Source organism: Ricinus communis, chromosome 10, assembly GCF_019578655.1.
Source record: "Ricinus communis isolate WT05 ecotype wild-type chromosome 10, ASM1957865v1, whole genome shotgun sequence".
NCBI lineage: Eukaryota > Viridiplantae > Streptophyta > Magnoliopsida > Malpighiales > Euphorbiaceae > Ricinus > Ricinus communis.
Genome location: NC_063265.1, coordinates 8,810,595 through 8,830,706, shown reverse-complemented (window position 1 = coordinate 8,830,706; position 20,112 = coordinate 8,810,595). Strand labels below are relative to the sequence as shown.

Here is a 20,112-nt window from a genome sequence, read left to right as displayed (position 1 = left end):
CATCAATCATAAAGCTGAAAAGAACACCATCATGACTACTGAAAACATGAGAGCATGCTATCTACCGTCAGCAAGCTATCAACCCATCAAGTATAATACTGCTGGCAAAATTTATCACACTAAAAATAATACAAAATCTAATTAGCACAAAACGTATCAGAATATACAGGAAGACGGAGCTTTTAGACTTCTATTTTAAAATGTTTTGGAGGTAAATTTGCTTAAAGAAACAAGAAGCAGACAGATTACTCAGGTTACCTTCTCATCCCCAACATTCAATCTCATCTGTGTGAGTGTTGTATAGATCATAAAATACAAGCTCTTCTTATATCTGCTAAAGAGCATTTTGAAGATAAAGTTCCACACATTGAATGCAAGAGATCATAGAAGCTAATGTGTTGGAAATTCATAATTGACATAAAGACCGCACAGATATTACAAGATCAAAATGGTCATCAGGAAAACAACTCCTTTAAGATTAAAATGGTCATCAGGAAATATAAAGCATACTAACAGCACAGCCAGAGGCTGAACATTACACAATAATAAGCACATCACTACTTGATACACTAGATTTATAATTCACCAAGCATATACTTTCAAACACGGCCATCCCAAAGGCATTCTGAGTTCACTTTTCCACCCTTCAACAGATCCTCGATTTGTTTGGGTGGGTTCAGACCTAAACGTTGAGCGCGCTCCCATCGCCCCACCCGTGTCATCCCAAGGCATGGCCCATATGCCATGTTCATGTCAAATTGCCTCAACACTTCTTCGTTTTTGTCATAATCATCTGCCAGAACCAAAAAGAAAAATAACAAAACCCTAATTAACCAATGCCTCAAACATAGTTATAACTAATGTTGTTACTATTACCCATCCAAATATTACAGCAATTAAACCATGAACTGAACCAATCGACTAGACTCTAACTCCAGAAATTTTATTTCTCTTTCTATTCGACAAAAGCAGAAATTATGTTGTTGTTCGTGTGATAACCCAACAAGCTTTTGGGTGGCAAGATGAACTTTTTAATCTATTTTTAGCTTCTTTTTGGGCGATTCTCTTCCCTTCGTTCATAGGGAAAGAAATTAAATTAAAATAACAAAGTAAGACAATGTGAAAAATTGCGACTATAACAGCAAAAGTCCATCTCTTTAAACTTCAATATTTTCATGATTGGATTTTTCAAAAAACCAAAAAAAAAGCAACACGTAAGCCCTAAAAAAAAAATTAAAATCAACGAGCATTTAAAAATGCAAGCATACAACGTCTTAGGAAAAAAGAAAAAAAAAAAAGAAACAGACTTTAAAAGAAAAGGAAAAGAAGAAATAGAGAAGGCAAGAGGGAGACCTTGAAGATCAAGCGCACCGCCATGAGAAATCAAGGCAGTTGGCTGTGTAATATTAGAGCCAATAGCAGCGGCATGTTTAGGTGGCGATTTCTTCTTGGATTTAGAAGAGGATTTAGTAATGCCAGTTTTGTTGGTCTTCTTTTGCCTGTAGAAACTCTTCATGTCGTTTGGTGATGCCGTTGCCATATTACTTTCTCTCTATATATGTATATATGTATCTCTTTCTTTCTCTAAACAATTTCAAATTTTGAATTTGGTGGTGTTTCTAGAGAAGGAAGGAAAGGTTAGGATTCTGTATATACTTGTACAAAGAAGGGTTTCTTTATGGGCTTTGGGATTTGGGCTAAATAGACCATAGGCACGATGTACTCTTTTAGATGTGTGATTGTGGGTTTGGTTTGGCTTTAAACACTAAAATTTTATTAAAAATTATGGTTTGTATGTTAAATAAATATTATAAGTATAATTTATTATTATATATAATTTACTTTATTATTTATATTTAATAAAATAATAAAAATAATTTATAATAATTAAATATATTATAATTATTTTTTAATTAAAATATTTATTTTAAAGATTTAAATTTAAATTTAAACTTTATAAATAGAAATTTTTAATTTTAAATATTATAATTATAAATATTATAATTATTTAATTATTATGAATAGTTCTAAAATAATAATTATTTATTATAAAATATAAAAATTTAATTTTAATAAGGATAATAGTATTTAAATAAATAAAAAATTAAATTAGCTATCAACTATCGTTTGTTAAGTCTTTATTAAATATTTTAATATAATTATTGAGTAAGAAATAGCTATCAGCTACATTAAACTTCTGAACTATTTTAATGCATAGTATTTCTATTTTAATATATATATTTATTTTTGATAAATAAAATTTAAAATCATTAATTTTATTATTTTATTATTAATTATTAATTAATAAATAGTATTTCTAAATAAACAATAATCTTTAATCCTAAAAAATATTATTTTTAACATTATATTAATTATCTAATTAGAATATTTTTAATTCTAAAAAATGTTTTAAATTATATTTTTTAATTTTAATTATTAATAAATTAATTTTTAATTATATAATAATTTATAATCCTGAAATATAGTAATATTATTTATAGTTATAGTATTATTTATATAATGCAAAAAATATTAATTAAGAAATGTTTTTGAAATAATTTTATATTATTATATTAATGAAGTATTTTCTTACAACTAATATTCTTGAAATATTAAAAAAGATTTAAGAAAATATTAACTTAAGATATTAAAATAATAAATTTATTGTTATATAGAGAGGATAACTAAAAAATATTTACAACTTAATTAGTCATTATATCCGTGGTTTGAACTAAAGTTTGCCTGTATTATCAAGGGGGGGGCCGGTGGCAGTTATAAGGCTTAATTAGGCATATTGAGTGGGTGAGATTAAGGCGGTCATGAAAGGACCTTATAATATAATGTCTTCTTTAATTTTGAGTTCACAATCTTACTATTTTGTCATATGTATTTTCTGCGTCAATTACAGTAGTGTTTATGATGGCTATGAAATCTACCCTTTGTTCCCAAAACTGAGCAGTAGTGAATAATGAAGAGGTTTTGTTGGTTTTAGCACATTTTCTAAAATGCGTGGACAAGAGAATATGACACCAAAGGAACACCGCCCTATTCTTTCCATTAATTAACCCATCATAATGTAGACTTTGGTCACTATGGCTGATTGGTTAGCTTTACATCTAAGTTGAGATTAATTTTGAAAATAAGAGTAATACACTCACTACAATAAAAAAAAAGAAACAGCAACTATATTCCTAGTAAAATTACTTTGTTTTAACAAAGCAACAGTACAACACGTGTCAATGAGCTTATTCTCTCCCTCTTTTGTACCAATAAAAAGTTCAAAGTATCAAGTCGACCCTTTTAACTTTCCTTATAAAATTATCTTCTTTCCCTCTTTGGTATCACAATTTCTCTTCTATGATTCTTCAAATATTTCCAACAATGGAGACATGGTATCTCGTACTCATTCTCATCATCTCCATCACCAGTTTTCTCCCGTTTAAATCCTTATTCCCCATCCGCAATCTCCCTCCTGGCCCCCTTAGCTTCAACTTAATGTTCCTGCGCAACTCTGTTAATTTGGAGGCTATCCTTCGCTCCCTCCATTCCAAGTTCGGTCCAATCTATACTCTCTATATGGGTCATATCCCCGTCATCTTCATTGCTGATCATTCCCTTGCTCATCAGGCCTTAGTTCAAAACAGTGCTATTTTTGCTGACCGTCCACCAGATTTTGCCATATCTAAAGTTCTTAGTTCCAATCAGCTCAGTGTCACTACTGGTTTTTATGGTCCTACTTGGCGTCTTCTCCGGCGTAATCTTACCTCTAAAATCCTCCATCCTTTGAGAGTTAAGTCTTATGGACGTGCTCGCAAACGGGTTTTCCAAATTCTTAGGAATCGGATTGGATCACAAGCAAAATCTGGTCACCCTGTGTTTCTTAGTGAGCATTTTCACTTTTCTTTGTTTGCCTTGTCAGCTTTTATGTGTTTTGGTGACAAGCTTGATGAAGACCAGATTAAACAGACTGAGAAAGTTCAACGGGAAATCCTTCTGTGTTATCGCAAGTATAATAGGCTCAATTTCTTGCCAAGATTGACAAAGATTTTCATGCGGAGGCAGTGGGATGAGTTCTTTCAAATCCGAAAAAACCAAGAAAATGTTCTGATTCCATTGATAAAAGCAAGAAAGAAGTTAAAGGAAGTGAACAATGAAGAACGCCAATATGACTTCACCTTATCGTATGTTGATACTTTGTTCGATTTAGAACATCCTGAAGAAAAAAGAAAGCTTCATGATGATGAAATGGTTAGTTTATGCTCCGAGTTCCTTAATGCCGGAGCGGATGCTACTGCAACAACTTTAGAATGGATCATGGCGAATTTGGTTAAGTACCCAGAAATTCAGGAAAAGATACTCGTTGAGATTAAAGGAGTAATCAAAGATGGAGAGGAAGAGGTAAAGGAAGGGAATTTGCAAAAGATGCCATATCTAAAAGCAGTAGTTTTGGAGGGTCTAAGAAGGCATCCTCCAGCACATTTTGTGCTGCCACATGCAGTAACACAAGATGCAGTGTTGCATAAGTATTTGATACCAAAGAACGGAATAGTAAGTTTTCTGATAGCTGATATTGGTTTGGATCCAAAAGTGTGGGAAGATCCAATGGCTTTTAAGCCTGAAAGGTTCCTGAATGATGAAGGTAAAGCATTTGATATAACAGGTAGCAGAGAGATAAAGATGATGCCTTTTGGTGCAGGTAGAAGGATTTGTCCTGGTTATGGTTTGGCAATGCTTCTTTTGGAGTATTTTGTGGCTAATTTGATTTGGAACTTTGAGTGGAGAGCTGTTGACGGAGATGAAATTGATTTATCAGAAAAGCCAGAATTTACAGTGGTGATGAAGAATCCGTTGCAGGCACAAATATCTCCCAGGTTCATTAAATGAAATGTTCAAGTGATTTTGTTGTGTCTGTAAACTTTATAAAAGAACCATTTAAGGATATGTAATAACTCGTTATAATAATAACCCTATTTAAGGGTATTTCTATAAAGAAAAAAAAAATGCTATATAAGTGTATTGAAAGATGTAATAACTTATAATTATATTACTTAATAATAATGCTATTTAAGGGTATTGAAAGATGTAATAAACTCATTATTATATTGCTATTTAATTTTTTAAGTGTATATATTATTATGAATATTTAATTAATTATTGTTAAATAGATTATTATATAATTACTGAGCTAATTCTAGATTTTTTTTGGTCCTTTTGACAAGCATATACTTTTAGTGTAGAGACAGTATCACACATCCTAATTGCCTTCATTCACTTTGACTGGTATGACTACAATTCTGGATAGCAAATAATTATATTCTTCAACAAGCAGTTTCACGAATATTCTAGAAAACATTATACAAATATTAATTTAAATATGGCCGCACACGAAAAACATTAACAAGCTATATCGAAATGTTGCTCTTCACACCCTAAATTACTGTCCCAACTTTTCCCTCCTAAAAATGAACTTCTCTTATAGGCTCGCTTCACGTAATCCAATGATTTTTTTTTTTTTTTTTTTTGATATTTCTAGTGTGCGGTCATATTTAGAAAATACATTTTACAGATTTCTTAAATTTGAGATTAGAATTTAGGGTTTAAAATTTAGAGTTTAAAAGGCAATTGTTATAAACATTTATCTCACCACGACGACGTGGAGTTCAATACCCATGGCAGAACGACTCCAAAAATTCACTTTTAATTCTTTTTCATTATTCTTTCACTTTCTCAATTTTTAAATTACACATCAATAAAGAAATCAAACTTTTGAATCAATTGAGTATTTAAATCTTGATCTCTTCTATAAAGCATGGTTGTTGGCAGGGAGTTTGAAAAACTCAAAAATTTAGATGTTGACAATCAATGTAAATATTTGAAATATCATAGAGATTGATGGAGCTTTGTTGTGCTGTTAAAAGAAAAGGAATTTAAAAAAAAAAAAATTGATATTAATTGCCATTAAATTCTATTTGTTTTCTGCTACCCGTTATATATTAAATGCATTAAATAGGCTATGGAAGCAGAGTAGTCGAGTTGGATTCTAAAATTGATTTGATTTTGTACTTTCTTATCAAAACGAAAACCAAAGTGTTACGCAATTTTCATATATATATAAATGAAATTCCTTATCCATATTTTTCAAATTGTAGAATTTCATTAATCACACTCAAAAATAAAAAACCTGTATTTAGCCAACAGATCATTTCATTATAATAAATTACGATGGCATATTCAATTAAAATTTTTAAAAATTTATTTTAAGTAAATTGCTTTAAAAAGTTCATGTATTTTTCATTTTTTATAGTATTTATGATTTTCACAAATTTTACTAAAATACTTTTATAGATATTAATAGATTTTTATTGATTTTCATAGACTATTATTTATTTATTAGTCAGTTATTTAAAAATAAATTTAATCATTTTACATTTATAATTTCTTTTTTCTCTTCTTTCCTTTTGCATCTTACTTTAAGTATTATTCTCATAATTTATATGAAACTTCATACACAATAACATATTTTATTTTATTATTGTGTTAAATTCATATCATTTTTAAATTTTCTTGCTCGCAACATAAATATCTTTTTTTTTGTTAAGACTTTTTCTTTAAAGAATTATCATATCACAATTTATCTTCAATTAAATAACTAAATTCATATGACACTTCATATATTTTATTTATTACCTATTTGATAAATATTTAAACCAACAATAATTACACTTCATTAAAATTATCCAAATAACATTCTCAATAAAATATATAAGTCTATATATGGTGGGATTGTTTGCTCAAAATAATTTATTAAATGTTTCATTTAAAATTCATATTTTTCATGAGGCTCTTTTTAAATTAAATTAAAAATTTTAATTAATTTCTTTTGTGCATTTGTAAGTAGAAAAAAAGTACTATTAGTAAGTAATTATTAGGTCATGAGTTTTATCAAATTTTTTACATTTTATAAAATAGAGAATATAGTAAAAAGAAATGAAAATAATAATGTATAAAATTTAAGAAGCAGAAATTTGAGTTTTTTAAAAATAATCTATTGAAATCTTGAAAAAAATGAAAGAGAATTTTTGAAAGTCTTTATTTGTAACAATGCATAAAAAGAAATCATTAAAAGTATATAAAAATCTATTTCTATAAAAAATCAATGACTTTTTAAATATTAGTTTACTTTTAAAGACATTACAAAAGTTATGATTGAATATTTTCTAATTTCAATAGATTTTTTAAAAATCTTTAAAAGTCAATATTGAATACCTTATGACTTATACAAAGTCTTTTAGAATTTTAAATTCCATCAAAATTCCATCAAAATTTTAAATTCCATCAAAATTTTTAAAAATCTTAATTGAATATGCCCTCCTTAGCGATGACTGAAATTCATAGCTAAATATGTAGCTAAATTTAGTGACAAATATTGATTCGTCGCTAAATTAGCGATTTTTATTTTATTTTTAAAATCTGTCGCTAAAGTTAATTTATTTTAAAAAATATTATTTAACTTTTAATAATTTTATAAATTAATTTTTAATTTTTAAAATTTTAATGTCCAATTAATTTATAATATAATAATAATAATAATAATAATATTATTATTATTATTATTATTAAAGAAGAAAAAATGAAGAAAAGATAAATAAAAGGAGAATAAATAATTAAATAGAAATAAAAATCAAAATAATGGTGAATGAAAAAAAGAATAAAAGAAGAGAAAAATCAAAACAAAAAATAGAAAAAATAACAGAGAGAGAAAGATAGTAAAAAAATGATAAAGAAAAAATAGAAGAAAAGAGAATAAAAAAATTTGAAGGAAAAATATCAAAGAAGAAAGATAAAGGTAAAAATAAGAAGAGAACAAAATATGTAAAAAAAAGTAAGAAATAAAAGAAACAAAAGATAGTGAAAGAAAATATTGAAAGAGTAGGAATACAAAAAAAAAAAAAAGAAGAAAAAAATGGTAGTGAAAGAGTATGTAGATAAAAAATAAGAAAGAAAAAGAAAGAATAAAAAAAAATAATAGTAATAATAAGTAATGAGAGATTGAAAAAAATAGAAAATATATAGTAGAGATAAAATGAAGGGATAAAGCTAGAGAGGTGAATTTATAATGGATTAAAGCGATTGAAAAATCCGTCCATAAACAAAAATAATGGAATTTATAAAAAGTGCAGTAATTAAAAAATTTAAAAAATTTTCATTAAATTTAAAAAAAAGTGAAAATTTGAAAAATGTGGTAAACTAAAACATATAAAATTTCATCACTAAAATTAAAAAAATAAGTTAAAAATAGCAAAAGTATAGGAAATAAAAAAAATTCAAAAATCTATCGCTAATGCTAGCGCCACAATATGGCTAAATTGACTAAAAAATCAAGTAGCCATATATTTTAGCTATAAATTTTAAATACGTTGATAAAATTCATTGCCAAAAAAGTTGGCACCAAAATATAGCACCAAATCTAATATCAATTCAGCCACGTAGAAAGAATGATAAAGAAATTCTTAGGTGGATGAAGTATATTACATCATTAGTACAAAAAATTAATTGTATAATAATATGTGATATTATTTATATTGGTTGGTTTTTAATTATCGATAGTTAATAATAAAAAAATAAACTAATTAATATAAATATATAGATTAAAAATTAATAACACATATCAGCATTTAATTTAATTTATTTACGGATGACGTCTAGAACATAAGATTTTTTTATAAATTATGTATTCAATTCATGAATTTTTAATGATTTCACTGCAAAAATTACTGCATTTACCGATACCATTTAGCAACAGACACAGGCCATTGATAAATGGTGACGATTTAGCTAGCCCGGTGTTTATTGCCTTGCTCATCCTTCTTTCAGATTGGCTTCGAAAAGCTGTGGGCCCATGAGCTAAATGAATTTGGAACCTAATCGACATTAGAACCAATCTTAAGCAGGATGAGCAGCAAACCAAAGTGCTTTATTTTCTTTTCCTGCCATTGGCTTGTGGGAGTATCACCAACAAGCCCTTTTAAGTCATGATTTTTCTGTATTGCAGAAAGTTAAGCTTTTAAGAGATTTTTTTATTTATTATTTTTTTAAAATAATTTAAGAATTATATATATATATATATTAAATTTAAAGATAGAGAAAGTGACATTATATTTTTTTTATACTTTTTTTTTAAGATTTACTTAATTTTTAGTTTACTATGCATTGGTTGCCATTTTTAAGTACAGAACCCTACATAATGTTTAGGATAGGAAGAGGGACTTAGGGAAGGGTAGCAAATGTCTAAGCATTTTAAACATGAGTATTTTATGAGGAAGATCTGTTCTTCAGTAGTTTTTATGAGATAATTTATGACTTGGATTGCACGCATTTCATTAGTAAATTTCAAGGACTACCTGTTAGTGCATATTGTTGGTATAAAAGTGCGTTTCTGCTTATTACATGCTTAGTAGTATGCCCAACCACCGGTCTAGCGAAGCTGATGGCAACCCAGGTATGATCATAGATACAGATATAATCATATTTATATTGTTAGAATGGAAACTAAGCGAATCTATGTGGTAAGAAAGACTATTAGTGCAAGTTTAAGCTATTAGGCGAGCTGCATGAATGATTTTGATAAATTTTGCAATACATATATAGATGTAATCAAACATAATTTTACATATAGACTTCAATCTGTAACAATTTCAAGGTTCAAAAAAACCTCTACGAGAAATATGGGCTTTCAGTGGGTTCTTCATAACCACTGTAAAGTCCTGTACCTCAGACAAGTCCACATCATCTCCATTAATAGCTTTCCACCCAAAACTCCAAACTAAATTTGCCACAAAATACTCCAAATGAAGTATTGCCAATCCATATGCAGGGCAAATCCTCCTTCCTACCCCAAATGGCATCATCTTGATCTCCCTACTTCCTGTTATATCAAACACTTCTGCGCCAGCATCATTACTATCACCACTGATGAATCTTTCAGGCTTAAAGGCCATGGGATCCTCCCAGACCTCTGGATCCAACCCCATATCTGCTACCATGAAATTTATATTGGCATTTTTGGGTATTAAATATTTACCCAAAACTATATCTTCAGTCACAGCATGTGGCAACACCAAATGTGCCGGTGGGTGCCTCCTTAGTCCTTCTAAAACTACAGCTTTCAGATATGGCATCTTTTGCAAATCTTCTTCTTTTACATTTTTTTCACCATCAGCAACAACCTCTTTAATCTCCATAAATAACTTTTCTTGAATACATGGGTACTTAACCAGATTTGCCATGATCCATTGCAATGATGAGGAGGTAGTATCTGTGCCTGCATTGAGAAATTCATTGCATAAAACTATCATTTCCTTCTCTGTGAGCTTTCTTTTCTCACCAGGAAGTTGTAGATCTAACAAGGTATCAACATACGATAAGACATACTCATCATCTTTTTGGTCCTTATAATTCTTGCTTTGCCTCTCTTCTTTCAATTTCTTTCTTGCTCTTATCAATGGAGTCATGACATCTTCTCTTTCTTTTTCAAGCTGCAAGAACTCTGCCCAACGTTTCCGAAACAGAATCTTGGTCACACTTGGCCACAAATTGAGCTCCACCAATCTTTCAAGATTCGCAAATACCAATTGCTCTACTCTTTGTATTTCCTCAATCTGTTTCTGATCAAGCTTGTCTCCAAAACACATAAGCACTAACAAACAAAACATGGCATACTGAAAATTACCAGCAACAAGAACAGGATTACCACATTTCGATAGCAATTCAAAGCGGTCGAGGAGGATTTCAAGCACCCATTTGCGAGCATTAGAGTAAGACTTAACCCGCGAAGGATGGAGGATTTCGGACGTAAGATTCCTGCGAAAAAGGCGCCAAGTAAGACCATAAACGGACAAACCGACATTATTAGCAGCAACAACTCGTGGCCTGTCAGCGAATACTGCCCCGTTCTGGACTAAGGCTCGGTGAGCAAGAAAGTGATCAGCGATGAAGATGTTGGGACGAAAGCCGATATGGAGAGTGATTACAGGGCCCATGTCTTTTTGGAAGGAGCGAATTATCGGCTCGAGCTCGGAGAAGGATTTCCTGAGCCATAAAATGTTGCGGATTATGGGGAAGTTAACAGGAGTTGGAGGGAGGCTGTGCTTCTTGGATTTGAAGAAAAGGTTGAATAGAGTTCTGATGAGAGCAGAGATGAACAGGCTGAGGATGATGGTGATGATGAATCGAGTTTCCATTGCTGCAGATGTGACCAATGGAGATTTTAACACTTTACAAACACCATATATATAGATTATAACACAGGTTAATTAGGTGGACTAGTCACATTTTTTTGGCTCATGTAAATCATTTCTTTTCTTCTTAACTTCCACTGATGCATAACTTGTCTAATAAAACAAGCTCACATTCGTCATCAATTGTATAGAATTCATGATCCAGTTGCGTCTCTAAATAAGGTCACTGACTGAATTACGTAAGAAGGCCAATCATCTAGAAATAAGTCTCTTTAATAATTGATAGTTGCAGTGTAACCTCCATGTATGATGTACTAATAAATAATCTTCAATCGTTCAATTAAAATGACAGTGCGCCATGCGCAGAAAAATCACAAAACTTGTTCTACTAAACATGCTGTCAATAATTCACATGATAATATAGTTTATTTATCACATGTTTTCATTACCGTATTAATTAATTCATTAATTATGTCCCATTAGTTACCACATTATACATTCAGGCTTCACAAGACAATGAAAAATGCATTGCAATCTTAATTTGAGCAATGTAAGAAAGGAAACGAAGAAGCAAATTATAGACCAGTAGAAGAAAAAAGGTGAACTAAAACAAATGAAAGCTCACCCATGCACTGGACGTAGTCCTTCAATCCTTTGTATTTTTCTCTCACTTTCCTTCCATCTCTCATTTTCATATGCTTAGGAGTGATTTACTTTCCCCCTATATATTCTTAGCACATGTTAGCTACAAATTGTGTTTGTTTTTTTATCTTTGATTCACTGTTCATGGCAAAATTATTTTGATGTGATTGTAGTATCGATATCCGTTTCATAAAATCAAAACTGTGATAGCTCCCTCCTTAAAACTTTTGCATCCAAATTCATAGTATTTATGTGAATGGATACGAATTACTATTGACCAAAATCCTGAATAAACTAAAAAAAAATTGAACCCAATTAAATAATTCAGCTCGATTCGATTTTTATCTTTTGATAAATTTATATTTGTAAAAATTAAAGTTAGTTTGATCCGGGTTCTAAGGTTAAGATATTTTATTAGTCGAAAGTTCGAAATAATCAAACTGTTTATTGTTTATTATTAAAAATATTAAAAATATATTATAAAATTTAATTTTTCAGTTAATTTTATATTATATTCTTTTATTCAATTCTAAGGTTCTTTTCTTTTATTATATTCTCTTATTCGATCCATTTTGTTTTATATTCATATAAAATTTAATTATTTTGGTTTAATTATTTCAAGTTAATCTAAATTTTTATTTCAATTCAATTAATACTCGCAAAAAATTGAATTTATTTAACAAGTATGGTTCAAATTGATTTTAAACCGGACTGATCGAATGCTCGTCTCTAGAATAAATATATAATAATATAACTATTTCAGCTAGTATAATCTTTTTTTAAGCATATTTAAAAGGTCGTTTTGATATAAAATTTGTTTATCCATCCTTAATAAATTTGAATTATTTCACAAAAAAAGAAAATAAGAGAATTCTTGTAGACAAAATAATAAATGCCATACATGTCTCCCTAGAACCAAGTTCTTAGATTCACACTTAGGACCAAGTTACACTCTATTTAGGATTGCTATTGGGTGATAGAAGCATGTTTAAAATATTTTTGATTTAGTAAATTTATTTTTTATTTTTTAAAATTAATTTTGTCAAACTTATTTTTTTTCTTAAAAGGTATATATTGACTTGCTTTTTTTTTTTTTTTCTTTCTAAAAGTAATTTTCATGATTAATAAGATTTATTTTATTTTTGAAAATATTTCGTCAGTCAATCCCAAACAAGGCCTAATTTCAGTATTCAGTGCACACTGCGTGATTATATATCTATTATTATTGTTCTTATTATTAGAATGAATTTCACTATTATTGGTATAGGTTTCATTTCATGAACAGAATAGATAGCCAGGCATTGTACAAAATGTTCGTATTTGATCATTTTGTCAATTATATTTTGAAATTTAATATTATTGGTTCCTAACAGAATTGGTTTGTACAGCCTCCATCCGCCTATTATCATACAGAACACTTTGGCTAATTGATTTTTGTATTTTGTGTTGTGATTGTGGTTTAGTCAGTATTGCTCTCAATTTGTTTGATGAAATGCTTGAAAGAGGTTTAATTACATGGTTTTGTATGAAATCTTGTGTTAATAAGAAATAATTTTCCAGAAGAAGCAAATTGATGGAAATGTGAAGCTATTATTTTGTGGAATAATAATAATTTAAAAGATTATAGAACCCTATCTGATCTGGTGTTTTAGTTGCTTGCAGCCCCGGTGGTGTTGCTGTCATTTTGTTTTTAATTTTCCTTTTTCAGATATAAAAATTAAAACACATTTGTTTAGTGCATGTTTTAAGTCTTCAAGTCACAAAGATTTGGTAGGTAGAATCAGAAGAAAAATGATTTACAGTAAAGCAAAAATTAATTGATTTTAAGACAGAAGATATATTTGTTAAAAGAAATCAAAGCTCATGTCTGTATATAGATTACTTGTCCTAAATTATTTTAAAACTTTGGTGGGTCGTAATCATTTAGGTGCTCAATTAATCAAATATTACATATTCTTACCACATTGTCTGGCTTGATTAGTTTCTTTTATTAATATTTGATTAATTAGAAAGAAATGTTTTACATACAGATTTGAAGCTTTAACGAGACTAAGGTTCAAAAACCTCTGTTTAACCTGGGAGAGATATGAGCTTTCAATGGATTCTTCATCACTATTGTAAACTCCTGCTTCTGTGACAAGTCAATATCATCTCCATCGATAGCTTTCCACTCGAAATTCCAAACTAAATTAGCAACAAAATACTCCAAATGAAGCATTGCCAATCCATATCCAGGGCAAATCCTCCTTCCCGCACCAAATGGCATCATCTTAATCTCCCTACTTCCTGTTATATCAAACACTTCTCCCCCACCACCCTCACTGCTACTATTGTCACTACTACCCATAAATCTTTCAGGCTTAAATGCCATTGGATCCTCCCACACCTCTGGATCCAGCCCCATTTCTGCTACCATGAAGTTTATATTGGCAGTCTTGGGTACTAAATATTTACCCAAAACTACATCTTCAATCACAGCATGTGGCAATAGAAAATGTGCTGGTGGGTGCCTCCTTAGCCCTTCTAAAATTACAGCTTTCAAATATGGCATCTTTTGCAGATGATCTTCTTTTACCTCTTCTTCTCCATCAGCAACAACACTCTTAATCTCCATAAATAGCTTTTCTTGAATATATGGGTACTTGACCAAATTTGCCATGATCCATTGCAAGGTTGTGGAAGTAGTATCTGTGCCGGCATTGAGGAACTCGTTGCATAAACTAAGTATCTCCTTCTCTGTAAGCTTTCTTTTCTCATCAGGAAGTTGCAGGTCAAACAAGGTATCAAGATAAGATAACACATGCTCATCATCCTTTTTGCTATTAGATTTCTTGCTTTGTCTCTCTTCGTTCACCTTCTTTCTTGCTCTTATCAGAGGAATCAACACATCTTCTCGATCCTTTTGAAGCTGCAAGAATTCTGACCAATCTTTCCGAAACAAGATCTTGGTCAATCTTGGCATGAAATTGAGTTTTTCAAATCTACGAGAGTTCACAATCGCCGAACGCTGGACTCTCTCAATCTCCTCAATTTGTTTCTGACCAAGCTTGTCACCGAAACACATAAGTACTAACAAACAGAACATGGCGTATTGAAAATTACCTACAACAAGAACAGGGTCCTCAGATTTCGACTGCGATTCGAAGAGGTTGAGGAGGATTTCAAGAATCCATTTACGAGCATGAGAGTAACACTTAATCCGCGAAGGATGGAGGATTTCTGATGTAAGATTCCGGCGAAGGAGGCGCCAAGTAGGACCATAAAAGGCAGAGCTTATAACATGTTGATTGCTAGTAGTAATTTTACTAGTAGCAGGAGCTCGCGGCCGGTTAGCAAAAACTGCTCCGTTCTGGACTAAGGCTTGGTGGGCAAGAGAGCGATCAGCGATGAAGATGGTGGGCCGTGTGCTGATGTGGAGCGTGATCATAGGGCCAAGGTTTTTGTGGAGAGAGCGGATGATTGATTCGAGCTCGAAGAAGGATTTTCGAAGCCATAGAATGTTGCCGATGATAGGGAAGTTAACAGGACCTGGAGGGAGCCTGTGCTTCTTGGATTCAAAGAAAATATTGACAAGAGATTTGATGAGAGCAGAGATACAGAGAGTGATGATGACGAGGAACCAGGTTTCCATTTTTTTGCAGTGGATTAATGCCGATAGACAGAATATATATATATATATAATATACACAGGACATAACGACATCTGAGTTAACAGGATCTTCTTGTCTAGTTTTGGATTCTTGTCTTGTAATGGATTGGCATCAATGTTATGAAGAAACTAATTGGTGGATGTCGCTCTTTTATCATTTCGAGGAAGATCCGGGGTGTGTAGATATAAACATGTGAAACCGAGATTTTGTGTCGTTGATCTCCACATGCACTGAAGTTTGTCATTTATTTGCAAATACATTGATTAGATATAGAAATTTATGCCAGGGTACATATCCATGGGTAAATTCATCATAATCGAGCACTTCCTAGTACTTATTGATCTGGTTCAGAAAGATGTCGTAAGCAATGACTATAGGTTTGTTAACCTTGCACCCTAACCAGAGCCAAAAAAATCCTTCTCTTGTCAATTTCTTCTTTCTCTCCGTTTTTAGTATTAAAACCGACAATTTATGATATGATCCGATTAAACAACACAAATACGAAATTAAACAGGTTTGACATATCCGAGTTATTAACAAATCAACTAATTTATGACATTAAAAAACTATATATAAATAAAATTGATCTATTTAATTCATTTATGACACAACTAATTTGTTTATTTAATTATATTAACACATTGGCTTTAGCCACTTATTGGCCTCATGGTTTTGTCTTTTTTTACGGGTTTGAGAACTTCCCTAAACCAAATGCGTTTAACTTTAAAGTCCATATAACTCCACAGCCAAACAATCAAAAGGCGCATTATGTGATTAGTTCCAACTCTTTATATATATGTTATCAACCATTCCAGCCCTGTTTCGATGTGCAATTAGATTTATTTATGTACCCCGTACCTTAGAGTGCTGCTATTTTAGAAGCCTGCCAAAAGCCTAGAGTACTGCTATCTTAGAAGCCTGCCAGAAGACGCTCCTTGTCCAGGTATCTTATCTTTGCCCTGGAGTCCACTTTCGGCCCTCATCAGAGAGCTCTCTAGGTCAGGCTGTCACATGCCCACCAACTTCCGCCTGGTTCATTCTCGAACCATACATCTACTAGAGGGGTCTTGCTCTGATACCATTTGTAATGACCGAGAACCGGATCACAATAAAATATTGTCCGCTTTTGCCCCACTGGCCTCACGATTTTGTCCATTTGGCAGGTTCGAGAACTTCGCAGGGAGGTCACTCATCCTAAAATTTCTCCAAACGAAGCACATTTAACTTTGGAATTCCTATAACTCTACAGCCAAACAACCAAAAGGCGCCTAATGTAATTAATTCTAACTATCGTGACTGGCGTTTGTCCTATATAGAATAACTTTTAGTGGAAGTGGGGCAAAAGCGGACAATAGATTCATCTTGTCATGGAAGATAGACATGAAGGGTAAGGCTCTGTAAGAGTGGCCGGAGGGGCTAAAAGTTAAACCATACCGCCTATGCCGATCCGCCAACTTTCAAGGACTTACTTTCCGTTGACACCTACTAATTACCTAATAACATCTTAACCTCCGATCTACGAAGAAGAAATAAAAAGCATCTGGCCGAGTAGCAGTCAGTAGGCGGAGAAGAAGTAAAAGGCGAATATATCTTTGCCCCCCTCTTCAGTCAATGCTTTGGCCTTCGTCTCTTTTGCCTTTTTTATTACCAGTTTTGTATATTAGCGCGGGGGCTATTTATATTACTCTATTTATTTGAGAAAAAGACATTCCAGAGCCATAGCTATTCCGTGTAAGTTAAAAAAGATAGTTATGTGTGTCTCAATACATATATGTTATCAACCATTTTCCACCTCATTTTGATGTGCAATTCGATTAATTCATGTACCTCCGCATCTTAGAGTGCTGCCATCCTAGAAGCCTGCCAGAAGCCGCTTCTTGTCTAGGCGTCCTATCCTTGCCCTGGCATCCACTTCTCGCCCTCATCGAACCATTTCTCTAGGCTTAGTTGTCACAATAATATTCAAATAAACGTACATATAATATTGTATCTTTTAATTCTAACCATATGTTCTTTTAGGGTCTTAAACTTTTAAAAGACAAACCTTTTTTTTTTTCATTCTCAAACATTCAAAATAATAAAAATAAAATAAGCCGTTATTTTCAATCTCTCTTATTCACTCTCTTTATTTTTTCATATTCTATTTCTAAAATTAAAAATCCTCTCTTCTCTCCGCCCACTGCTGTTGTTCGAGAGTAAAAATCTGATAAAGTAACTTTATATTTTGTTGTTCTTCCTCGTGTTAAAAGTCCAATCTAATTTGATTTTTTAATGTCTAAACTCAGTATCAAGGATATACAATATCCTAGTCTAGTGTTTCAAAAAAGAGAAACATATACATTATGATTGGAAATCTTTTTAGAAAGGGAAGCCAATATATATTAGCTTGAACGGGACTGATGGATAAAAAATAAAAGAAGAAATTAATATTTTATTTTCCACCTCTTATTTTTATTACTTTTTTTTTTCAGTTTTATCCTAATTTATTTTTTTATATTTATATTTATTTTAAAGGAATCTTGATTTTTACAGAGGACATTAAGGTGCAAAGATGGTGATTTATTTTAGAATTCTCATATTAATTGTAAATATGTGTATAAATAATCAATTAATGGTAAAAAAATTATTTTATATGAAAACAGAGAGACATACTTGTATATTTAACATTATAATTTTTATTATTATTGTTATTATTATAATTATTTTTAATTATTATTATTATTAATTATACTTTAGGGATAATTTATTGTAAAACCCTTTTTAAGAATAAAGAGAATATAAAATAGAAAATAATAATTATTTTCCTTCTTTTTACTCTTTTAAATATAATATAATATTATATTTTTTCTCATTTTTTAGTTGGTCATGATGTTTTATTTGTTCTCTTTGGGCCGTAAGCGTATTATCTTTGTTTTAATGGGTTTATGCTATATTATATAAAATTAAAGTTATGACCGTTAAAATAAAAGAAAAATTACTACCGTGCGTCTATAATGATGGCAATTTATTCCGCATTCCGGTCCACTTGCAGCGTGGTCCGACAGCAGAGCCATGTGTGCAAGATTGCTGTTCCACTTTTTTAGTTATTTTTTATTTAAAAAAATAATAAAATAAATTATAAAAATTAATATTAATTTAAAATTATATATTAAGTAAATATTTTATATTTATACAAATTAATTTTTTACTTACAACATTATATGAATGTCATAAATAATAATGTACAATGAGTTTATTATAAGATTAAATAGAATTTTTGATATTTTATAATTTATTTATAATGTTTTAATGATTATTTATAATATCTTTATAAATAAAGAAAAATTAAACATTTTTAATATATTTTTAATTATTTTAAATATAAATTTAAGTTTCATGTGTTAGAAATGAATACATATGTCAAAAAAATTTAATCCCAAAATGATATATATATATTGTATTATAGGTAAATAAATTTAAAAATTAACATAATTATTAATAATACTTTTATTTTTTAATTAGTCATATTATAAAAATTAAAAATTGATACACTTTCGCCAAATGATAAAATAAATTATCTATTAAAACTAATATAATATAATTTCTATGAACTTTTTGTATGCTAAAACTTTATATTATTAGGGAATAAAACTAACTTTTTACATATTTAATAATTTAAAATATTTATCAAGATAATTTTATAACCAAAGGTTTTATATTTTTATAATGAATATCAAAATTCATCATTCATAGGATAATATTTATTGTTTATTGTAACGATATTCATCTTGTATTCCATCAATTTTTAAAAGCTTATAACTATAGTGAATGATGTTCTTCATTTGTAATTTACACATTCATTAATTTGTCATTGTCAATTCAATAGTTATAATTTTATATATGTTTCTTAAATTACTATGAAATATTTATTTTCAAATAAAAATAATGTTAATTCTCTACTAAAGTTAGATTTATTATTTTTGTGATGCATATTGAAATATTTTTATGATTGATATAAGCATTCATCATTTTATCAGTATAATATTATTAATTTGTTAATGAATTTTTATTATTAATAAATACCATATTCATTAATTTATTCAAATAAATATTATATAATATAGATGTTAAATTATCAATTAGTAATCAGAAAAAATGTTAAACTAAAGTTATTCTATAAATATTTATACTGTAATATAAATATTTTTTAATAAATTAAAATTAATAAACAATAAACATTCAATATATGATTTTTTTTTTAAAAGCTCGCACATGTTATACTTTCTCGGACCATATTACAATATGGTTCAAAATGCAGGATATAAGACCCATTTATATGAGAGCATAAACCTTTACTACAAAAATAAAAGAATAAATACAGATTTACCAAGTGCCATAATTAAAAATTATAGCAATAAAAAGCTTGTACATAGAAAAAGATAAGGAAGGCTGTGTGGGTCTCTAATAGGGTACCTAAGGTTGACATATTTAGTTGTATAGTATTATTTACGTGTATATTTAATGCGTAAGTTATAATAAATAGAAAAATGATATATATATATATATATATATATATATATATATATATATATATAATATTTTAT

At 29.7% G+C, this 20,112-nt stretch overlaps 4 protein-coding genes across 5 annotated transcripts; 1 reads left to right on the top strand and 3 right to left on the bottom strand.

The window, feature by feature from the left end:
• Positions 1-384: 384 nt before the first annotated feature.
• On the bottom strand, positions 385-1,642 carry LOC8284291 (DNA polymerase delta subunit 4). Its single transcript, XM_002523987.4, has 2 exons — positions 1,354-1,642; positions 385-793 (listed from the first exon to the last, which is right to left on the bottom strand). Exons 1-2 carry the CDS (start codon positions 1,538-1,540, stop codon positions 600-602), a joined length of 381 nt encoding a protein of 126 aa, XP_002524033.1. The 5' UTR covers positions 1,541-1,642; the 3' UTR covers positions 385-599.
• A 1,679-nt stretch (positions 1,643-3,321) lies between these two features.
• On the top strand, positions 3,322-5,841 carry LOC8284292 (cytochrome P450 89A2). 2 transcript variants are annotated; one of them, XM_048379993.1, is made up of 2 exons: positions 3,322-4,548; positions 4,697-4,890. In XM_048379993.1, the coding sequence occupies exons 1-2, from the start codon at positions 3,358-3,360 to the stop codon at positions 4,760-4,762; spliced, it is 1,257 nt and encodes a 418-aa protein (XP_048235950.1). In that variant the 5' UTR covers positions 3,322-3,357; the 3' UTR covers positions 4,763-4,890. The 2 variants fall into 2 exon arrangements, with proteins under 2 accessions (XP_048235950.1, XP_002524034.2); XM_002523988.3 differs by having other exon boundaries at positions 3,322-5,841.
• Positions 5,842-9,587: 3,746 nt separating this feature from the next.
• LOC8284293 (cytochrome P450 89A2) lies at positions 9,588-11,337 on the bottom strand. The gene has a single exon (XM_002523989.4). The coding sequence runs from the start codon at positions 11,238-11,240 to the stop codon at positions 9,696-9,698; it is 1,545 nt and encodes a 514-aa protein (XP_002524035.2). The 5' UTR covers positions 11,241-11,337; the 3' UTR covers positions 9,588-9,695.
• A 2,511-nt stretch (positions 11,338-13,848) lies between these two features.
• LOC8284294 (cytochrome P450 89A2) lies at positions 13,849-15,789 on the bottom strand. The gene has a single exon (XM_002523990.4). The coding sequence runs from the start codon at positions 15,580-15,582 to the stop codon at positions 13,936-13,938; it is 1,647 nt and encodes a 548-aa protein (XP_002524036.3). The 5' UTR covers positions 15,583-15,789; the 3' UTR covers positions 13,849-13,935.
• Positions 15,790-20,112: the final 4,323 nt, after the last annotated feature.

Excerpts from the sequence above, each read along its gene's own strand:
- LOC8284291 (XM_002523987.4), bottom strand. The coding sequence starts at position 1,540 with ATGGCAACGGCATCACCAAACGACATGAAGAGTTTCTACAGGCAAAAG. Across the intron at positions 794-1,353 it reads CGGTGCGCTTGATCTTCAAG|ATGATTATGACAAAAACGAA; the intron begins GTCTCCCTCTTG and ends TGGTTCTGGCAG.
- LOC8284293 (XM_002523989.4), bottom strand. The coding sequence starts at position 11,240 with ATGGAAACTCGATTCATCATCACCATCATCCTCAGCCTGTTCATCTCT.
- LOC8284294 (XM_002523990.4), bottom strand. The coding sequence starts at position 15,582 with ATGTCGTTATGTCCTGTGTATATTATATATATATATATATTCTGTCTA.
- LOC8284292 (XM_002523988.3), top strand. The coding sequence starts at position 3,358 with ATGATTCTTCAAATATTTCCAACAATGGAGACATGGTATCTCGTACTC.